Genomic DNA, 18,236 nt, shown 5'->3' on the forward strand with positions numbered 1-18,236 from the left:
CGGTGTAGTAGCACCGAATTTCGTTCTTGCGGGATAACTGGTTAAACCAGGCGCTAACATGAGCAGAAACAACATCAGCTAATGTTGGATTAATTAGCATTAGCTTTAATTGTTAGCATGCTAAACCATATTTAGCATTTCACAAATTAAATACAGTTGCTAAATTTAACGCGGCCTGTTAATTATGCCTGAATAGAGAATGAAAGGTAATCTTATTAAAAACTTACACATACTACTAGGTATAATACTCATTCTATAATATACAAATGTATATCATATAATTTGAATAAAATGTATAGAAAGTAAATTGGAGATAAAAAAAAAAATGAGCCTTGAACTTAGTCCGTTAATTGCACGCGAATTGCTAATTCTTCATTATGCATTTAAATTTGCTAAATATTACTCCTAAATTGAAATTCACACAATTTTAACTCATGTGACATATTAGCAATTGGCATTAGCATGGTTATTTAGCATGCTGAGGGATGACAATTAGCATGCTAATAAAATTAATTCGAAATAGCATTAAATGACATCAATACCGCCAGCTACGGATTTACACCATAAATTAATAACACATAGTCCAATTAAATTCACTGTGTTCCCGAAACATACCTAACAGGTTAATAATATAAAACAATTCTCTAGCACACAGAACGACAGTAAATATAAAAAAAAATACAACAACCCATCCCAATCTATTTTATATTACGATGTGAAATTAAATTCTTATCGCCATTTTTTATTTTCATAGGTATATTGCAACGTGGATTTATTATGTCGTCGGCTGTATTTATACGTTTCGGGAAAACGGCAAAATAAATTCTACCCTGTATAGCTCGCTTGCATGTGAAAAGAGAACATCATTTCGCAGTTTTTATTGAGAAATGTACATACTGAGAATGCATTTAAATTTCAGTAGATGTAACGCGACGAACTGGTTTTAATATTAACCTGTAAAAAAATTACCTTTGTAGAATGCCAGGAATTTAGCGTGCGGGGGCCGGCCTGCCCCCAGCGACACATTTAGGAAGACGACTAAATGTTAAAAATAGTAGCTGTTGAAAATTTAAACTTTGTCCTTTCATATTTTATCTTATGTACCAGTAGAAATGGGGGCTTAGGGTTTTGTCTCTGTTGTTTTTATCTCGTCCGGCGCCTAGGGAAAATTTATGCTAGCCTCGGACGGCAATCATTCATGATCATGATGATGAAACACACATAAAGTCTAACGTTGAACATAGGCCTCGATCAAAGATTTCCAGTCGGACCTGTCGAGAGCGGCCTGCACCCAGCGTGTTCTGGTGACCTTTCTTAAGTAGTCTATCCACCTTGCCGGTGGACGTCCATATTTTGTGTTTACGTACCTACCAATAATTATAAAATAATATTTTATATCGCATTCATTAAAAAAGCAATAGTCATAACAAGGATAAAAACAAAGGACTGGGCCAGTCAAAAGAATTCCCAAAACGCATTTGAATTGAGGTAACCTACGAGGGGAGTGTGTTCTAAATTAAAAGGTAAGTAATAAAGCCCAAAGGACGTTCTATACAACAAAATATTTAATATCACCAGATGCAAATCAATTCCTAATAAAAGGCAGGTCCCCTCGCGATAGGGGCAAGCTCAAAGTGCGTTTAATTCAAAGTTCGCTACATATTGTATATAGTTATATGTAAACAGATTAGTGTCGGATTCCAGATACTTCAAGCGAAAATCACCGTTATGCCCAATTGTACAAGTTACATTATTAAATAATTATAGCTCGTGTACCGCACCCTTGCGTATCTTAGCCTTGAAATGAAAGGGGTCTAGCAACGATGGACACTCGCTCTTAAAACTAATCTGCTAATTTTAAATCGGCGATTATCCGACGCCCGATGAGAAATAGTGGGAGCAGTAAGTGGATGTAAGCTTGTTGCTAGTAACAACTAACATTGTGTTGATAATATCATTAAAATATTACGTTCTTATGTTGTGTTCTTATATTAATTTCATAATACATACTTCATATTTAACAATATAATGGCCGTGCGTGATAACGCGAGATATCTTAAGAATTGCCATACGTCCGGATTTCACCGGACCTGTACTAGTGTGAAGGGCGGGCGGGGGTCAACGGGCAGGGGTTTTTAAGAAGTGTCCGGGTAAAATCCTTTTGTTGTCAGGATAATCCATTTTTTAAACAGATAAGCGATAAATTGAAATAAATCCTAGTTAAAAATTCATTCCTAATAATCCGCATGTGTAAATGCATAAAAATTAACAAATTATACCAAAATTTTTAATATTGTTGCGTAAAAAAAAATTCTGACTTGTTCGGGGAAAACCCATATTTCGCTCGAATGTCCGGCATTTTTGGCGTGTTTATCAGGCGTCAACAATATAGGTGATGGCAGCCCTACTCTCATGTATTATTTGTAACTCCTCATTTTCACCGCGATAAGGGACATTCATACAATTGATCAGTGTCTCAATACTGGTTCGGGGTAAGTAAATCTCTACTGGCTCAATGGTTCATGCCTAGCTCTTGTTAATCGTTATGCAGACCGCCACTTTTATAGGAAATTATTTTTGCTTGTATAAAACTGGAGCAGTATCATTAGTAAGTCATAAAGTAATGCGCGGTAACAGTACTCAATGCCCGACATTTGTACCAGTTAAGATCCAATTTCTGTTCTTATATTTTTTGTCTGGCAATTAGTCTCGTGCCATACAATAATCCTTTCATTGGATTTCAATTCCTCAACAGTATTACATCAGACCCTTCCTACAACGTGAGCTCATGGGATGGTTAGTTATTTTAAAGCTGTTCAAGAATTAAGTACGGATTAGTAAGATTTCACGTCCATCTTCTGTTGTAGTGAATTTACACTTGAGTAAAATTTGAATAAGGCTGTAAAGAGATCTAAAACTTTCTCAATAATTTCATAACAATGCTTATTGTTAGCTGCCATAGAGGCACATCTAAGCATTTTATTTTAATTGCTTCGAATGATGAGACAGCTTGACAATCGCTTGGTGGTAAGTGAAGAAACACTATCCAACCCTTTGAATTACAAAGTATTGTTTGGTATTCCACTGCGTTGGCAATTCAGAGACACGAGGTGTTAAGTCTTATTATGCCTAGTAGTTACAGTGGTTACAACGTCCTTCAAACCGGAACACAACAGTATTACATAATTGTGCTTGATGGCAGAAATAGACATTGCGGTGGTACCTACCTACTACCAGTATCCATCTTACATGAAACTAAGTCATTGAAAGGTTGCTAGTACTTATAGCTCAGGTCTCTCTATTGTACTTACAATAGAGAGACCTGAGCTATAAGCCTGAGTGGTACTTACCAGCCGAAAATAAACTTTGATATATTTGTATTTTAATATACGTGTAATACCTGTTTGAGTATATAAATATCACGAGTACAAACATCGTACAAAACTTTATGAAATATCTCTATATCCTGCAGTGGCGAAGGGTGAAAATTTTCAAAAGGGAACCCGAAGAAATATTTTTTTCTACAGATGTAATACGCATTTCACAATAAAAATAAAATCAGTAAAATATCGTAATACTTAATAATTTCCTTCTAACATAAACATGTATAAACTTTAAATTTTAAAAATAATCACATATTATTTTGAACATAGGTACCTAAAACAGTCCAACAAATATTAATAACGCACACTATACACAAACACTAATTAATACATTCAAAATTATTAAAAATATTCGCGCCAATGGCTCAACATGAAGCCGCAAATTCTCGGGTTACCCCGAAGTACACATACACGCACGCACACATGTATTTTTACGTCACTTCCAAAAGATTAGACAAAGACACCGCGCTGCGTGTGAAAGAGACAACAATATCGCGAGGGAAGCTATGCGCGGTCGGGTTCCCTTCGAACAATACAAGGCGCGAGCGCTGCGCGCGAGTTACAATTTAACGAATTGATACTATGTACCGTTGTCGTTGAAGTATTGATTTAATTGAATAAGTATAGAATTACTTGTTTGAGTATACTATTATTACTCTAGTTATATTTGTTATGTTTTTCTTTTATTATTTTTAATTAATTTACAAAAGGTAACCCGGTAGGAATCGGCTTGTATGGACGCTTCGCCACTGATATCCTGGCAGACTTTTATTACAATTTATATACAGAAATACAACAATTCAATTCTACTGAGTGATGCGTCTTTCATTCATCATATTTTTAAATTACATAATAATATCGTACATTAAAATGTATCCACGTAATTGACAACATTACATTTTTTCGACATACTCAAATGTTTATGTTTTATGAAACTAGATCTTAAATTGAGACCCATATTTCTTCTTTTTTCAAAACTTAGTTATTTTCATTCACAATATTCAGTTCAGAATTTTGTTTTATTCTAAAACGACGTAAACACCTCAGGTAAACACCAAATGACGTCATATATCCAGCGCAATACCTAATGAGTTTTGCTTTGTAGCAAAAAAGAAGTGTCATTTTTTGTTTCTCTCTTTGAAAGTGCAAGTTGTGACTTACCTACCTATTGTAATATTGACATTGACAATTGACGGTGTCTTAGTTTGTTAAATAAATAGTAAGGTGGACCAAGGAACTACCTCATTCAACCGTATCAAGCATTTGTCGGTTTTTAATAAGTTTCTTCAAAATTAAGTATTAAAATAGATAATGGAGCGCAGAGTAGAAAAATTAAAAAACTATTTTTTAGGCCCGTATACATTTAAAACTTTTGACAACATCTAACTGACAACATTGTAAAATGTTAATTTTTTATCTACATTTTATAGTTTGACACTTAAATTATTAGCAATACTAACAATATTTTTCACAAACTTAGTACAATACATTTTTCGTAACATGCGCAACAAAAGTAAGTTTGTTTAATTCATAAAGTGAAACATAATATAACTACCACATTTTATTTCATTCTAAACTGATTGTGCCCATGCTTTGTTACACTAAAATGGTGCCTTTTGCCCTCTATTTGCCCGCGTTTCACTCAGATTTTTCTAATAAACGAGAAACCTGCTCGGCCTCGACATATAAAATAATTCATGTGCACTTAAGCTTAATTGACCAAGATTATAAAAACATTTATTAGTAACACATTTTACTTTACTGAAACTTGGAAATTTTATATTTGTTAATATTTTATACGGAAAATTTAAATTTCCTCAAGATCGTATTCCGGCTGGTGTTTCATGGAAATTAAAATTATGATCGATATATTTCTTGTTTATTATAACAACTATATAACAGTGACGCAGGATGATTTTTTCCGAAAGGAAACCTGACACGACTTGTATGATACTAATAATATATGTATATGCATAATTGCATTTCTGGGAATCGTTCTACTAATAATTATTACTTTCTACATAAATTACGAAAGGGGAGCCGGCAGAAATCAGATTATATGGAGCATTTGCAAAGGCCATATAAAAAGAATAATTGTAAAACCATTGTTACATAATCTTTCCACAATCCATGCTGCAAAATATATCTTGTTCTACATTCCCAATAGTGAAATCGGTAAAATTTTCACCATCCAAATAATTCTTCTAAATTAATTATATAGCTATTAATGTTAATCATTATTATTGTCTTTAAGTATACCTATTTTTAATATAATAAAAAATACAGCTTCCTTACCAATCTCGAGATAATACGCAAAATAAAAATGACAGAATGATCAAGAGAATCCAGTTTATTTCAGAGCTTATTGTCTTTACCAGATATTGTATCTCGATGTTATTTACTGAACAGTGCTTTTAAACACAAAAGCATTGTTAGAGCTTGACGGAAAATAAATGCCACATTACAAGCTCAAAGGTGAGGGCGTCTCAAGAGATAGTTTATTTTTCACTTGCTATCATCTTCATGCGAGTTGCATGCGATCAACTGTGAACCTTATAGACTGCGTACGGCACACAGTTTAATTACTTTATAAAGTTCCCACGTTAACATATTATATTTGATCGTACGTGTTTTTTTAATTTTTTCCTAAGTTTTATATGGGGTCACTGCATCATTTTTTAGATATTCAGTATAATATGTAAAGATCTTACAAAGAGCCAGCCGTCTTTTAAATAGTTAATATGGATATCCCGTAAGGATAGATGGGTATAAAATTAAAATAATGCAAGCTGTCTTAATCCAAAAGTTGTTTCGGTTAATAAAAATAAAAAACAAAGACCATTTGATTTTCAATAAATAACACAAAATCAAAACTAGAACTACATTGTTACATGCAAACAACGCTTTACAGACTTTTTCTACAATCACTTCAACTGTGACGGATTTTATTTTAACAAGGTAAGTTGAATGCGTGTGCAGTCGCATCGAAATGTTAGTAACAAGTTTGAGAATGTACAGCGCGTTCTTAAGTTAATTAATTGTTGCGAAAGTAATGACAACTGAGCGAAGTGCAATAAACCTGATAGAGTACTCACTAGAGCTGCAAATGCCAACTTAATAATTGTTAGGAGTTTAAAATATACTTCCAATAACACGTTTTAACAGTATGCACTGTTAAAATTGTAATAAGGCGCGAACCCATTTCTTTTCTACGGTAAAAATATAACCTTCCAGTTAAACAAAAATTACAATGCACGTGACTGCGCGAACAAAAACAATCTTAATCATTATTTAATTTTACTTACTGGGGCCTTATTCTCTATCCCGCACGTTATTTTGACAGTGTGTAACAAGCACGTAACACAACGCATCTTGTTTAGTACTATAGAAATTTGGCTTACAGAATACCATTCCACGCACATTTCTCGAAGATAACATGACACGGCCGCGTTACGCGTTTACACTATCATACAGAATAAGGGCCCTGGTGAAATTTAACGTGAATTTCGCATACCGTGCCCAACCTGTTGAGCATTGTCAATCAGAATCTTGATTTCCAAACCAAGCGACATATTATATATAACCCACAATAATCCTATAAAATGTATAGAAAGAAACCGTTAGCGATTATCTATACTGTTAATATAAAGCTGAAGAGTTTGTTTGTTTGAACGCGCTAATCTCAGAATCTACTGGTTCGAATTGAGAAAATTCTTTAAGTGTTGGATAGCCCATTTATCGAGGGAGGCTATAGGCTATTCGCGGGCTGAGCCGCGATCAGGAACTAGTATTTCACATAATACTAGACTAGCCCTTTTGTCTAAACCTACACATAATCCAGAGCAGCAATATCAAAAGATAATGGAGGTCTTGGGTCTCAATGATTGCTTATGAATTATTTTTATTCTTGGTGATTTTTATCTAAAGCGCCGATTTCGCCAAAGAGGTGAGAAAAGAGAACGAAAAGAGGACATTTTAAGCCTTTTTCTAAATGTGTAACTGGCTCATTGAACAAGAAAAATAAAGCGCAATTAGAAAAAGTAAATTTACTCGCAGTGAAATATTCAATCGTTTTGTATCTCCTGTCCTTTTCAGACCTTGCAGATTTGACGGCGCTATATCAATAACTGTTCGTGGCACTATAGAGTTTCCCTCGCACTTCCAGGTACGCCGACGTCCTTTAGCATGCCTTGCAAAGAGCTAATTACACAGAATAAATAATTCAACCTTTGCCGAGAATAGTAAACCGCTTACCAAATGAACTTTACACTCACGAGCTACTTTGTACTAATGTGCTAAAACGAATTACTGGCAAATTTTAAATTTGTATATAGACTAAATTTTCCTCGCAGCTTCACTCGCGTGGAGGAGTTTTCTGGGATAAAAGTTTCGCTATATATTTTCCCGGTGTAGAAATTAGCCTATTTCCATACGTTCATACCGTTGGTAATTCTCTCATATGTCAGAGTTCGCCTGGGTAGGTAGCACCGTAGTCTATTTCTGTGGCCAAGCAGCAGTGTGTAGCCATGGTTGTGTTCCGGTGTGAAAGACATTGTAGCCAGTGTAACTACAGGGCATGATAGACTTAACATCTCGTGTCTCAGGATGGCGAGCGCAGTGGAATACCAAACAATACTTAATTCAATGTGTTGGATGGTGTTTCTGCTGTTTATGGGCGGTCGTATCGCTTACCATCAGAAGAACGGCAAGCTCGTCTCGTCATTCAAAGCAATAAAAAGCGGAACTTCATAAAAATCCGTTCAGAAAATCACTATGTCGAACATATTTCCTTGCATTGCACTTCCCCGAAGACATCCCTGCTAGTACTGTTAGCGATAAGGAAAAGTAGTGGGGCGTTTTCGTCAATGAAATGTTCTACAGGAAATGTTAAAAACATCATACAACAATTAATATCCACGCTATTCTGATTATAATTATATCTTGTCAAAGCATCATCTGTGCTTTGTTTATGTAATATAACTCACGAATAAATTATACAGGTAAAATGCAATCATACGCGCCAAAATAACCTCACAAAGAAACTCATTATAGCCTGTCCGTAGTCATTACAACGTAGTTAAATCATAGGCCATAATATATTGAGTGCATTTGACAATGTGGTTTCGCGTTTACCTCGCAACAAACGTATCAAGGGATTTAGTTACAAGGTAGGGCATTTTGTCAGACTGCAGCATACTTCACTAAAAACCATTTCTCAATACAGCAATAGGATATGAAAAGATGGTAAATAAAATACAATTTAATAATCTATGTAAATCGACTGAGGAGGAACATTTCGACTCTAGAATATCATAATACTTATACAACGTACTATGTGAAAATGTCCACCTTTAGGACAAACTTTCAACAAATGCCCTGGGTGTCAATATCTGACTAGTTTAAGTACCGGTTTACATTATAGCCATTATACTTGTAAAAATGTTGCTCGTGTCGCCTATCACATCTCTGACGCAGAATCGAGAACATTAAAATATATATTGAATCCATAAAATGTTAAATTATTATTGATATAGAAAACTTAAAATTAAACTATATTTCGGTTTTTATCGCGGTTTTAACTTTAGTTTTCTCCAGACGTTTCGAAGACTTTGCAGCTTTTATAGTTAGAATATCTACCTACATTTTACAAATATACAACTTTTTCATTTTTTTAGCTGTTGGTGTTCCGATCTACGCAGAATGAGCTCAGTTTCTTGTAGTCTGACAGCCGGTCTTTTGGGTTCCGATTTAAATAAATGTAGAACTGGATCCCAGGCTAGTGCAAGCTCCAACCATCATCCCTATTGAAATTAAGATGTTTTTTTTTTTAATTTTAATTATTAAAACCGCGATAAAACCCGAAAAATATACATTTTTTAATGTCACATTCGCGTAAACATAAGAAATCATTATGCCTCTATCATATTTTTTTTTGCATATCGTTAAGGCCAAATTATTTTTTTATTTAGATGAATAATAAGACTAGTACGCCGTTTACCTGATTATAAGCGATACGACCGCGCATAAACAGTTACAGTGCCATCCGGAACTTTGAATTGCAAAGCACTGTGTGACGTTCCACGGTGGTTTTCATAATGAGACAAAGATTTTAAGTCTTATAATGAAAAGTAATTACGCTAGCAACAATTTCCTTTGAACTGGTACACAGCAGTGCATGGACAGCGTTTAACTTGGCTATAGAAATAGACATTGCCGTAGTAACTATCAAGACATACACTCAGATATACTTACCACCAATAATTAAAAATAAGTGTATATTGCCCATTAAACGTTTTTTTTTATAAATTTATAGCTCTATTGTCCAGTAACTTCTACTTGACGCTGAACCGGTATTCATCCTTTTGGAATGAAAAGTACTCTATTCAATCCACAGTTCAGTGTCTGAGTTCTATATTTCACACATTCATTCAGTTATTAAGGTGAAACTGATTAATTAACAAACATTCAAACTCATGTATAGAATTTTAGTTACATTATTATTATGTTTCCCAGGACTGAACAAATGCATTTATCTAAAACATGAGGTATAAAAAGTCTATTATTTACCATAAAAGTAGATAACTGGGATAAAGCGTATCTTATATATTGTATTTATTCAGGACACGATCTAACCTTATGTCAAATTTCATCCAAATCTATCCGGCGATTTCTACATTTATGTATATACTTCTAAAAAAAACTCTCAAACTTTCTCATTTACGTTAAGAATAATATTCGCAGTCTGCTAGGCTACCGCGCTAACAGACTGATCAGGGGCCTTATTCTCTATCCCGCACGTTATTTTAACAGTGCGTAACAAGCACGTAACACAACGCATCATGTTTAGGACTATAGAAATTTGGCTTACAGAATACCATTCCACACACATTTCTAGAAGATAACATGACACGGCCGCGTTACGCGTTTACACTATCATACAGAATAAGGGCCCAGCTGACAACTGTAACCTTGGACGCCGCTACAGTAACATGCCACGGGAAATCAAAACAATTTTCATTACAAAATTGATAGTAAAAACATATCGGCCCCTTCATTCTCTATGACAGTGTTAACTTGTGACGCGGCCGTTTTACGTTAACTGCATGTAATAATCGTTTAATTATATATTGATGAATCCGATGAGTTAAGTTGGTGAGAGCGGTGAAAATAATGCGTCATAAATAATGAGCGCCCAGTGGCCATAGAATGTGGCAAGAAACCACACATATCAGTGTCGTTTTATTGTGATTGATTGAAAGACTAACATGTGACTGAAATATAGGTCTCTCCATGAATCGCAAACATCAACATAAACGACATTAATCTACGAGTCGTGTTTTTTGGGACAATCCAAGGAGGCAGATCCTACAAGCCCAAACACACAGTAATAAAAAAAACAAAAACGTCAACAATAACATTGCTGTCATTTGCGGAGACGGCAAATAAATATAGCATATCTCCTAAAATGAAAGTTCTCAAAGGGAATACATACTGTAAAAAAGAAACTTGAAAAATACAACCCAACATGTTCACCTTTAGAATTTCGACGTCAAAGTATGACATACACATTAATTAATCATTATTACGTTATTTATTTGCATAGTGAACATAAAACCACAAACCTAAATGGCACATGGACGAATAAAGGACGGGGCGATTTTATGTGAAATCAAGGCCAAATTCCTGCTCCAAAAGTTGTTACCAATTGGTAATTTGTCGCTGTCTTATTTGAAAGGTCGGTATGGCAAGATGTCACAACGTCCTTAGATATTAATATAGAAATAAATTATATTTATGGAAAATATGCTAATATTCGCATTAGAAACGTGCAAATCATGATACGGAAAAATAGTAAGTATTTTACATAGGTGTTTTGCAATGCCACGGTAGATTGAGTAGCCATAACATAAGCGCAAAATGTTTGTATGATAATCTTCCCAATGTCTACTCTGTAGAATAGAACTCTTTGATTGGCTCATAATATATTATTCGTAATGACGGGATTAAAATCCATTACGTAACTTATGACGTAGAAACCATTCACTTCATCACGCCGCGGCGACACGAGTTGGCTACTCAAAGGAAAGAGAGAACCTGAAATTCTTGTATCAAAACACTAAGCGTTGATATAAAAATAGGTGTTTTGTGTGTAAATAATTAAAAGTTATTAGTCTATACTAATCTTATAAATCTAACGTCACAAAAGTAAAGATGTCTGTCTGTAACACTTTTACGGTTTAACTATTAAACTGATCCTTGAAACTTGAACTACTAAATGAGCTTGAACTGCAATTAAATACTGTGATTTGTTTTTTTATATTTATCAGAAATTCAAAAACTAAATTGCACGTGAGCGAAATCGCGAGTGAAAGCCGTAATTTATAATTCGCTAAGCGGTCTTGCGGTCATCTCACTACGCATGAAATAAATACGATTGGCATTGACCGTTTCCGAACGCGTCACAGCGTCACGACATAATTATAGCAATAATATATTCATCCCGTCCATTACATAATTAACATTAGCTAACACAAGATTGACTACGTATCGTTATATTATGACCAACAAAATCCTTATGAATCGTAGCCTATGTGTTATTTTGATGTATAACCAATATTACTGTAAAGTTTCATCCAAATCCGTTCAGTAGATTTTTTTTTGAAAGGGGAACAAACAAAACATACATTTACTCGGTATTGGCCTGGAATCTGTAATTTGTGTCCGACATGACGGTAGGCTCGCCCCCTATCACATCATGGAACGGAATAATACACACGGGGGAAAGTGAGTGCACCAGTTGCGCCTCCACGTAGCCCTTCAGAGATAAATAAATGGCTTGAGTATTTGTGTGTGCGAATCACGCTAGCAAATGCATAGTTTATAATATTAGTATATTATCATAAAATAACACAGCGTTACATTCAAGCAGTACGTAAAGAAATTTATAAATTTATTATACATAGCTATATCATATTTCACTCGGAACTCGGAGGCTATCGATCGTTGTTATGGCGCTGGCAATATCCGGCTTGAACCTAATTGGAATGTCGCGCTGCGTCCGTCCATCCGTGGTTCATAGTTATTAAGTGCGTTGTCTTATTAGCCCCGCGGTCTCCATGAAATCAGGCTTTAGGGATTTGTTTAAATATTTATACCAATTAGTAGTAAAACTTAATCAAGATGCAACGTACATTATTTTTTATATTATTAATAAACCTTTTTTATCTCAAATTTACGTAGTACATTTCTTTTACTATTACGTGGAATGGCTCATTCGTGTACAAATATTTTGTAGAAAATATCCAACTGTACGACAAATATAGCTCATTGAAAACTGGACGTTGCTTTTAAAAAGCGACAAATGAATATGTTATTGCGAACATATTGCTTTTGATAGAAAGTATCTCTCTTTACCATAATACACTACATTTATTGCAACACGAACAAGAGAACCACAACTTGAAACAGAAATATGTTCGCTTATTTAGTACATTATGTCAGTGAATCTTTGATAAAACAATTTCCGTGTTCGATCTGAAAGGGACACCGGTGCCATGAGACGGAAATAACCTGAGCAAATTACGAATGCACTGCTTGTAAATGTGCCTACATAGTACGTACCTACGTAAAGGAGTGCAATACTGTAGGTCTGTGGAATGATATTCCCCACAATAAATAAAACGTTTGTACACAACTACAAAAAATATATTGCATAAAAATATCAACGTAAAACAATTTTCTAATATTTTTAACAATCATTCTAAATAGTTGGATTAGTTTTTTAAACCGGCTATCGCTCTAAAGAAGTAAAGCGCTGCCTCGGGTAGCGTAACCAACCTATTCCCCATATCTCTGTACCGATTATAATAACTAACAAAAGAATATAATCTATAAAGATAGACACGAACATTTTGAACTACACTGTGAGCGCTCTCCGCTGTACAATATAGGTTCACTCGTTTACTATCAAAGGAATATAGCAATGGGAGTAGGTACGTCCAATTTCGAAGAATGCTCATAATTGAACAGAATCGAGAATAACAACGGATGTTTTGTGGATGTCGCGTAGGCATAAACACGGAAGTCCGATTGTCGATTTCAACGGAGGGAACGATGCGACGTGGCCCGGCGCAACGCAGGGGCTACGGGCCTTTCTGGTCGCACGTGACATAATAGTCTAGCTACCCGTATAACAAAATACACATCGCCACGCGGTAGTGTGCTCGACTTGTTTGTAGGCTATTATTCTAGTGACTACACACAATCATTGATTGGCTGATTGAATATTATTGTGCATCTGTCTAACGCATTTTCAGAAAGTATTTCTTACATACAATGCAATTTCAGTCTTAGGTAATATACATTCGAAAATTTTGAAAGTCGTTTTGATATTTATTATAAACCTTTTTAGAATTATCACTTGCTTTAACGGTGAGAGATAACACCGTGAGGATACCTACATAGCTGATTAATTCATAATTCTGTGGGCATGTCAAGTCTGCCAATCCGCACTAACTCAGCGTGGTGGACTAAACGATCGCGGTAGTAGAGAATAACCGTGCACAGCAGTGGCACAATATATAATGGAGGACTGATATTATATTATATGTATTATTAAAATAAATGATCATATATCATTACAATAATTATGACGATATTGAAGATAATACCTTGGTATAAAATGTGCTTCGGCTAAACCCGTTATATAGACCAATTTAGTATAAATGAATAAAAACGCTCATCCCTATATCTCATTTGATTACTTTACGAGTTAAGATTCGTGAATTCCGCGCTGTATCTTTATTCGTGGTACATGAGTGCCTAAACGTACATAAGTATACATAAGTTACATCGATAATGGCCGTGGGTAACAAAACACAATGCAGACGAGATGCGGTGACAATCAATTCCATATAAAACAGATTATTCAATTGAAATCCCTTCCTTTCGCTTTAAAACTGGCGGGTCATTTATAATTCTTTTGGTATTGCGCATGTTTATAGGAGTATAGGCTGAAGATATCACTCAACATAAGTGTCATTATGCTCATGTGCTAGCTTACGCCGTAAAAAAGGTTTCTTTTTCGGTACTACATTAGGGCTTCACGCACAAAGATCAAAGCAATAGAAACAGGATTGGTCAATATTTCGAATGAAATCACCTTTGAAGTCAATGTGGCCCACACATGTAAAATACAGTCGTCGCATACTGTGAATCAAGACGGCATATCCCGGCGGTGTATTAACTGCACCTTTACAGTGCCACGCAACGATAAATATATTTCTGGGACAAACTGTCACACTGGGCGCTCAATATTTCTAGTTCGTGTCATGCGCCGAACATTGTAAGTATCTTGTTATTTCTACCATGAGTTGCCTGCGATTGGAATCCTCCAAAGAGGGTTGGCCTCAGGCAGGCGGCCGGTTGTAAAAAATAAGGTTAATCTATTCTACAATACCTATCTGTAGATGCCATATTGGAGTGTGATAATAGTAGGTGGAAGTAAAGATTAAGTATTCCATGTAATAGAATAAGTCGTAAGTCAGAAAAATATATACGCAAAAGGTCGAACAGCATATTATGCTCAGAGGAAAAACTTACATTTCGCCATACTATCTTAGAAGTTTTATTGCTAGTTTGATCTTATCAGATATGTTAGTATCTATCAGTTTCTTATAAGGGCGATTAATGCTAGGTGAAAAGAATGTCCAATATTTTTTATAACAATAAGAAGTAGGCACTGCAATATTGAACTTAATTTGGCACGTAGGCACTTTCTGCCGAACGTTATTTCAGTTTCTATTTAACCCCAAAATAATCGTGCTGTAAAAATTCTCATTACTCCGAACTCCCTTCGAATTTCCAATTCTTTTTAATTTGTACAAGGTTCGAGATATATTTCCTATAGTTTAATGAAGGTTTTGAACAGACGCAAGCTTAACCCAACTTTCATACAAAAATAGGCATTCTCCTTTAAAATGTTTGTTTGAAAATTAATTTGGTAAGGTCATCATCAAAAACAAAACTATTTTTATGACCTTACCAAATTAATTTAAAAAAATTAAACAATAGGGGCATTCCACGTGAAGCGGGCACGAAAAAAAACTCGATGTCTCAGATTTTCGTAATATTTGATTATGTTATACCTGTATATGTCCTCGATCCAGATACAAAATATTTTTAAAGTATAAAGTCTGGTTAGCGAGTTAAAGGACTTTGAAGTTTTGACTAGCCGGTTAGTATACGCCACTTCGAATCCAATTATCAAGTTTTTAAATGTTACAATAAAATAAATAAAGCAATGAAATAAATACTTCATTTAATGAGCTTTTTTATTGTATTTTTGGAAATAGAAAAATGATTTTTTTTCTTTGAAAAAAATGTGTTTGAATGTTTCAAACTTGAATTTCACAAAGTTGGCATATTTATATATTTTTTATTTTTTTTTCTAAAAATAGCTACTATTGTATAGATAATCCCTGCGAAGTTTCATAATGGGCTGAGAAGTAGTTTAGGAGCTAGACAGATTACAGTGCCGAAGCGCGGCGGTCGCCAGAAAGAGCGAAGTAGTAAAAACTTTCAATTAAACTAAATACTTTCGATCAGAGTATTTTATCATGTTTTGCATCGCTCTAACGATTCAATTACATCTGATTATAATATTAAAAAACATATTTATATTACTGACGGTGCACAACAACATTTGAAACTTGGCAAGGATAATCTATATACCATATTGGCTATTTTAGTAGAAAAAAGTTATTATATTGCCAACTTTGTGAAATACAAGTTTGAAACATTAAAATATATATGAATAATAATAATAAATAGTAGTAGTAATAATAAATATGAGTTTGTGGCATTGATGTTCTAGCCTATATGTATAAGCGGTCGGGTATCGTGATGGTTTTGTTTGATGCGTTATGTAAACTAGCTTGTGTCTCCAAGCGTTTTAGGTTACTACCGAGACCGTCAAATTGCCCTTCTGCCATGTGAAGTGGCACGAAAATGAAATTCTGCATCTTTACCACAATCCTGTTTGAAATAGAACAAGTTAATACAATTAAATCTTTTTAAAACGCTGTTGTGCACCGTCAGTAATATAAATATATTTTTTTATATTATAATCAGATGTAATTGAATCGTTAGAGCGATGCAAAACATGATAAAATACTCTGATCGAAAGTATTTAGTTTAATTGAAAGTTTTTACTACTTCGCTCTTTCTGGCGACCGCCGCGCTTCGGCACTGTAATCGGTCTAGCTCCTAAACTACTTCTCAGCCCATTATGAAACTTCGCAGGGATTATCTATACAATAGTAGCTATTTTTAGAAAAAAAATAAAAAATATATAAATATGCCAACTTTGTGAAATTCAAGTTTGAAACTTTCAAACACATTTTCTTCAAAGAAAAAAAATAATTTTTCAATTTCCAAAAATACAATAAAAAAGCGCATTAAATGAAGTATTTATTTCATTGCTTTATTTATTTTATTGTAACATTTAAAAACTTGATAATTGGATTCGAAGTGGCGTATACCAGCCGGCCAGTCAAAACTTCAAAGTCCTTTAACTCGCTAACCAGGCTTTATACTTTAATAATATTTTGTATCTGGATCGAGGACATATACAGGTATAAAATAATCAAATATTACGAAAATCTGAGACATCGAGTTTTTTTTCGTGCCCGCTTCACGTGGAATGCCCCAATATTTATTATGCGTAAACCGATTATTTATATACTAACGGTCGTCGTGGCTAACATTATCATTAGGAAAATTAAGGAAACGGAAAAAATCAAGATATTTTGTACCTAATGTTAAGACAGTAGTAGTAAGCCGGTTACATGTACCTACAACTGTGGCGCCGATTACCCTTCTCTATTAGGAATCGGTCACTAGATCGCGAATCGCGTCCAATTCGCTCGCAACGTGACGTCAGCTCATCTCTGCCACGAAGCTGTTTCCCTTTCATAACTATTAGTTTTAGTGAGTGATAACATAGCTCTATTTTTTTTTATTTAACCCTAAGCCAAGGTTAGAGTAGGTAACATTAAACTAGAAATACAACAAATATATGCCATATTAGCATAGTAAATATCGCTACTATAAAATAGATTACAATCGCTCATTTAAAGATGAAGATAAAAAAATCCCAATAGGAGTATTATTATGATTGTTTAAAGATTACGAATACGCACATAGAATCAATAGCGAGTATTTAATTCCAACCAAATATGCAGTATCACCTCGCATACAATATAAGACTATAAATATTGTGATAAATGACATACCGACACATCTCGTCTTCCTCAAATCGACGACGCGTATTTCGGGGTCCCTGGTGGTGTAGTACACGAGGACTCGGCGTATGAGCATCACCCACGCGCCTCGCCACTCGCCAGACACGCCTTCCTGTTGGATACACTGGCGTTGTAACACACGTGGACTGCAGAAAACTATCTACTATCTGCTTCAGGGAGCAAAAGGTAGACCGCGACCTGGATTTTAATCGCCAATTCATTTCGTGCCGACCTTAAGGCAATTTTTTTTAAAGTATATTCAATGAAATGACTTTAAAAACAATAATATAGAAACATAGTGAAAACATACATACAGTGCATGCATTGAAGATAATTTTAATATATTGTTTTTATATGTACATTTTTGCATCCATATATTACGGTGAGCATGATCTTTAACAATGACGTACGGATTAATCTTTTTTTTTTAGTTTTTCCATTGAATAATCATCATTTAAATTTTGTTATAAAAAAAAATCAACACGCTAACGGAGATATAATCAGAAATGGACCATATGAAAGCTAATTGGTGAGTTTCAAACTAGAAAAC

At 34.6% G+C, this 18,236-nt stretch overlaps 1 protein-coding gene across 1 annotated transcript in view; it reads right to left on the bottom strand.

Annotated features, from left to right (window-relative positions):
* The window catches only part of LOC115453072 (arf-GAP with Rho-GAP domain, ANK repeat and PH domain-containing protein 1), a 75,766-nt gene that overhangs the window by 24,179 nt on the left and 33,351 nt on the right, over positions 1 to 18,236 (bottom strand). The window contains exon 3 of the mRNA XM_037444017.1: positions 17,678 to 17,798. Coding sequence (XP_037299914.1) covers positions 17,678 to 17,798 — 121 coding nt within the window. The remainder of the gene's footprint in view (positions 1 to 17,677; positions 17,799 to 18,236) is intronic.

Source organism: Manduca sexta, chromosome 27 (genome assembly GCF_014839805.1).
Source record: "Manduca sexta isolate Smith_Timp_Sample1 chromosome 27, JHU_Msex_v1.0, whole genome shotgun sequence".
NCBI classification, from domain to species: Eukaryota; Metazoa; Arthropoda; class Insecta; order Lepidoptera; family Sphingidae; genus Manduca; species Manduca sexta.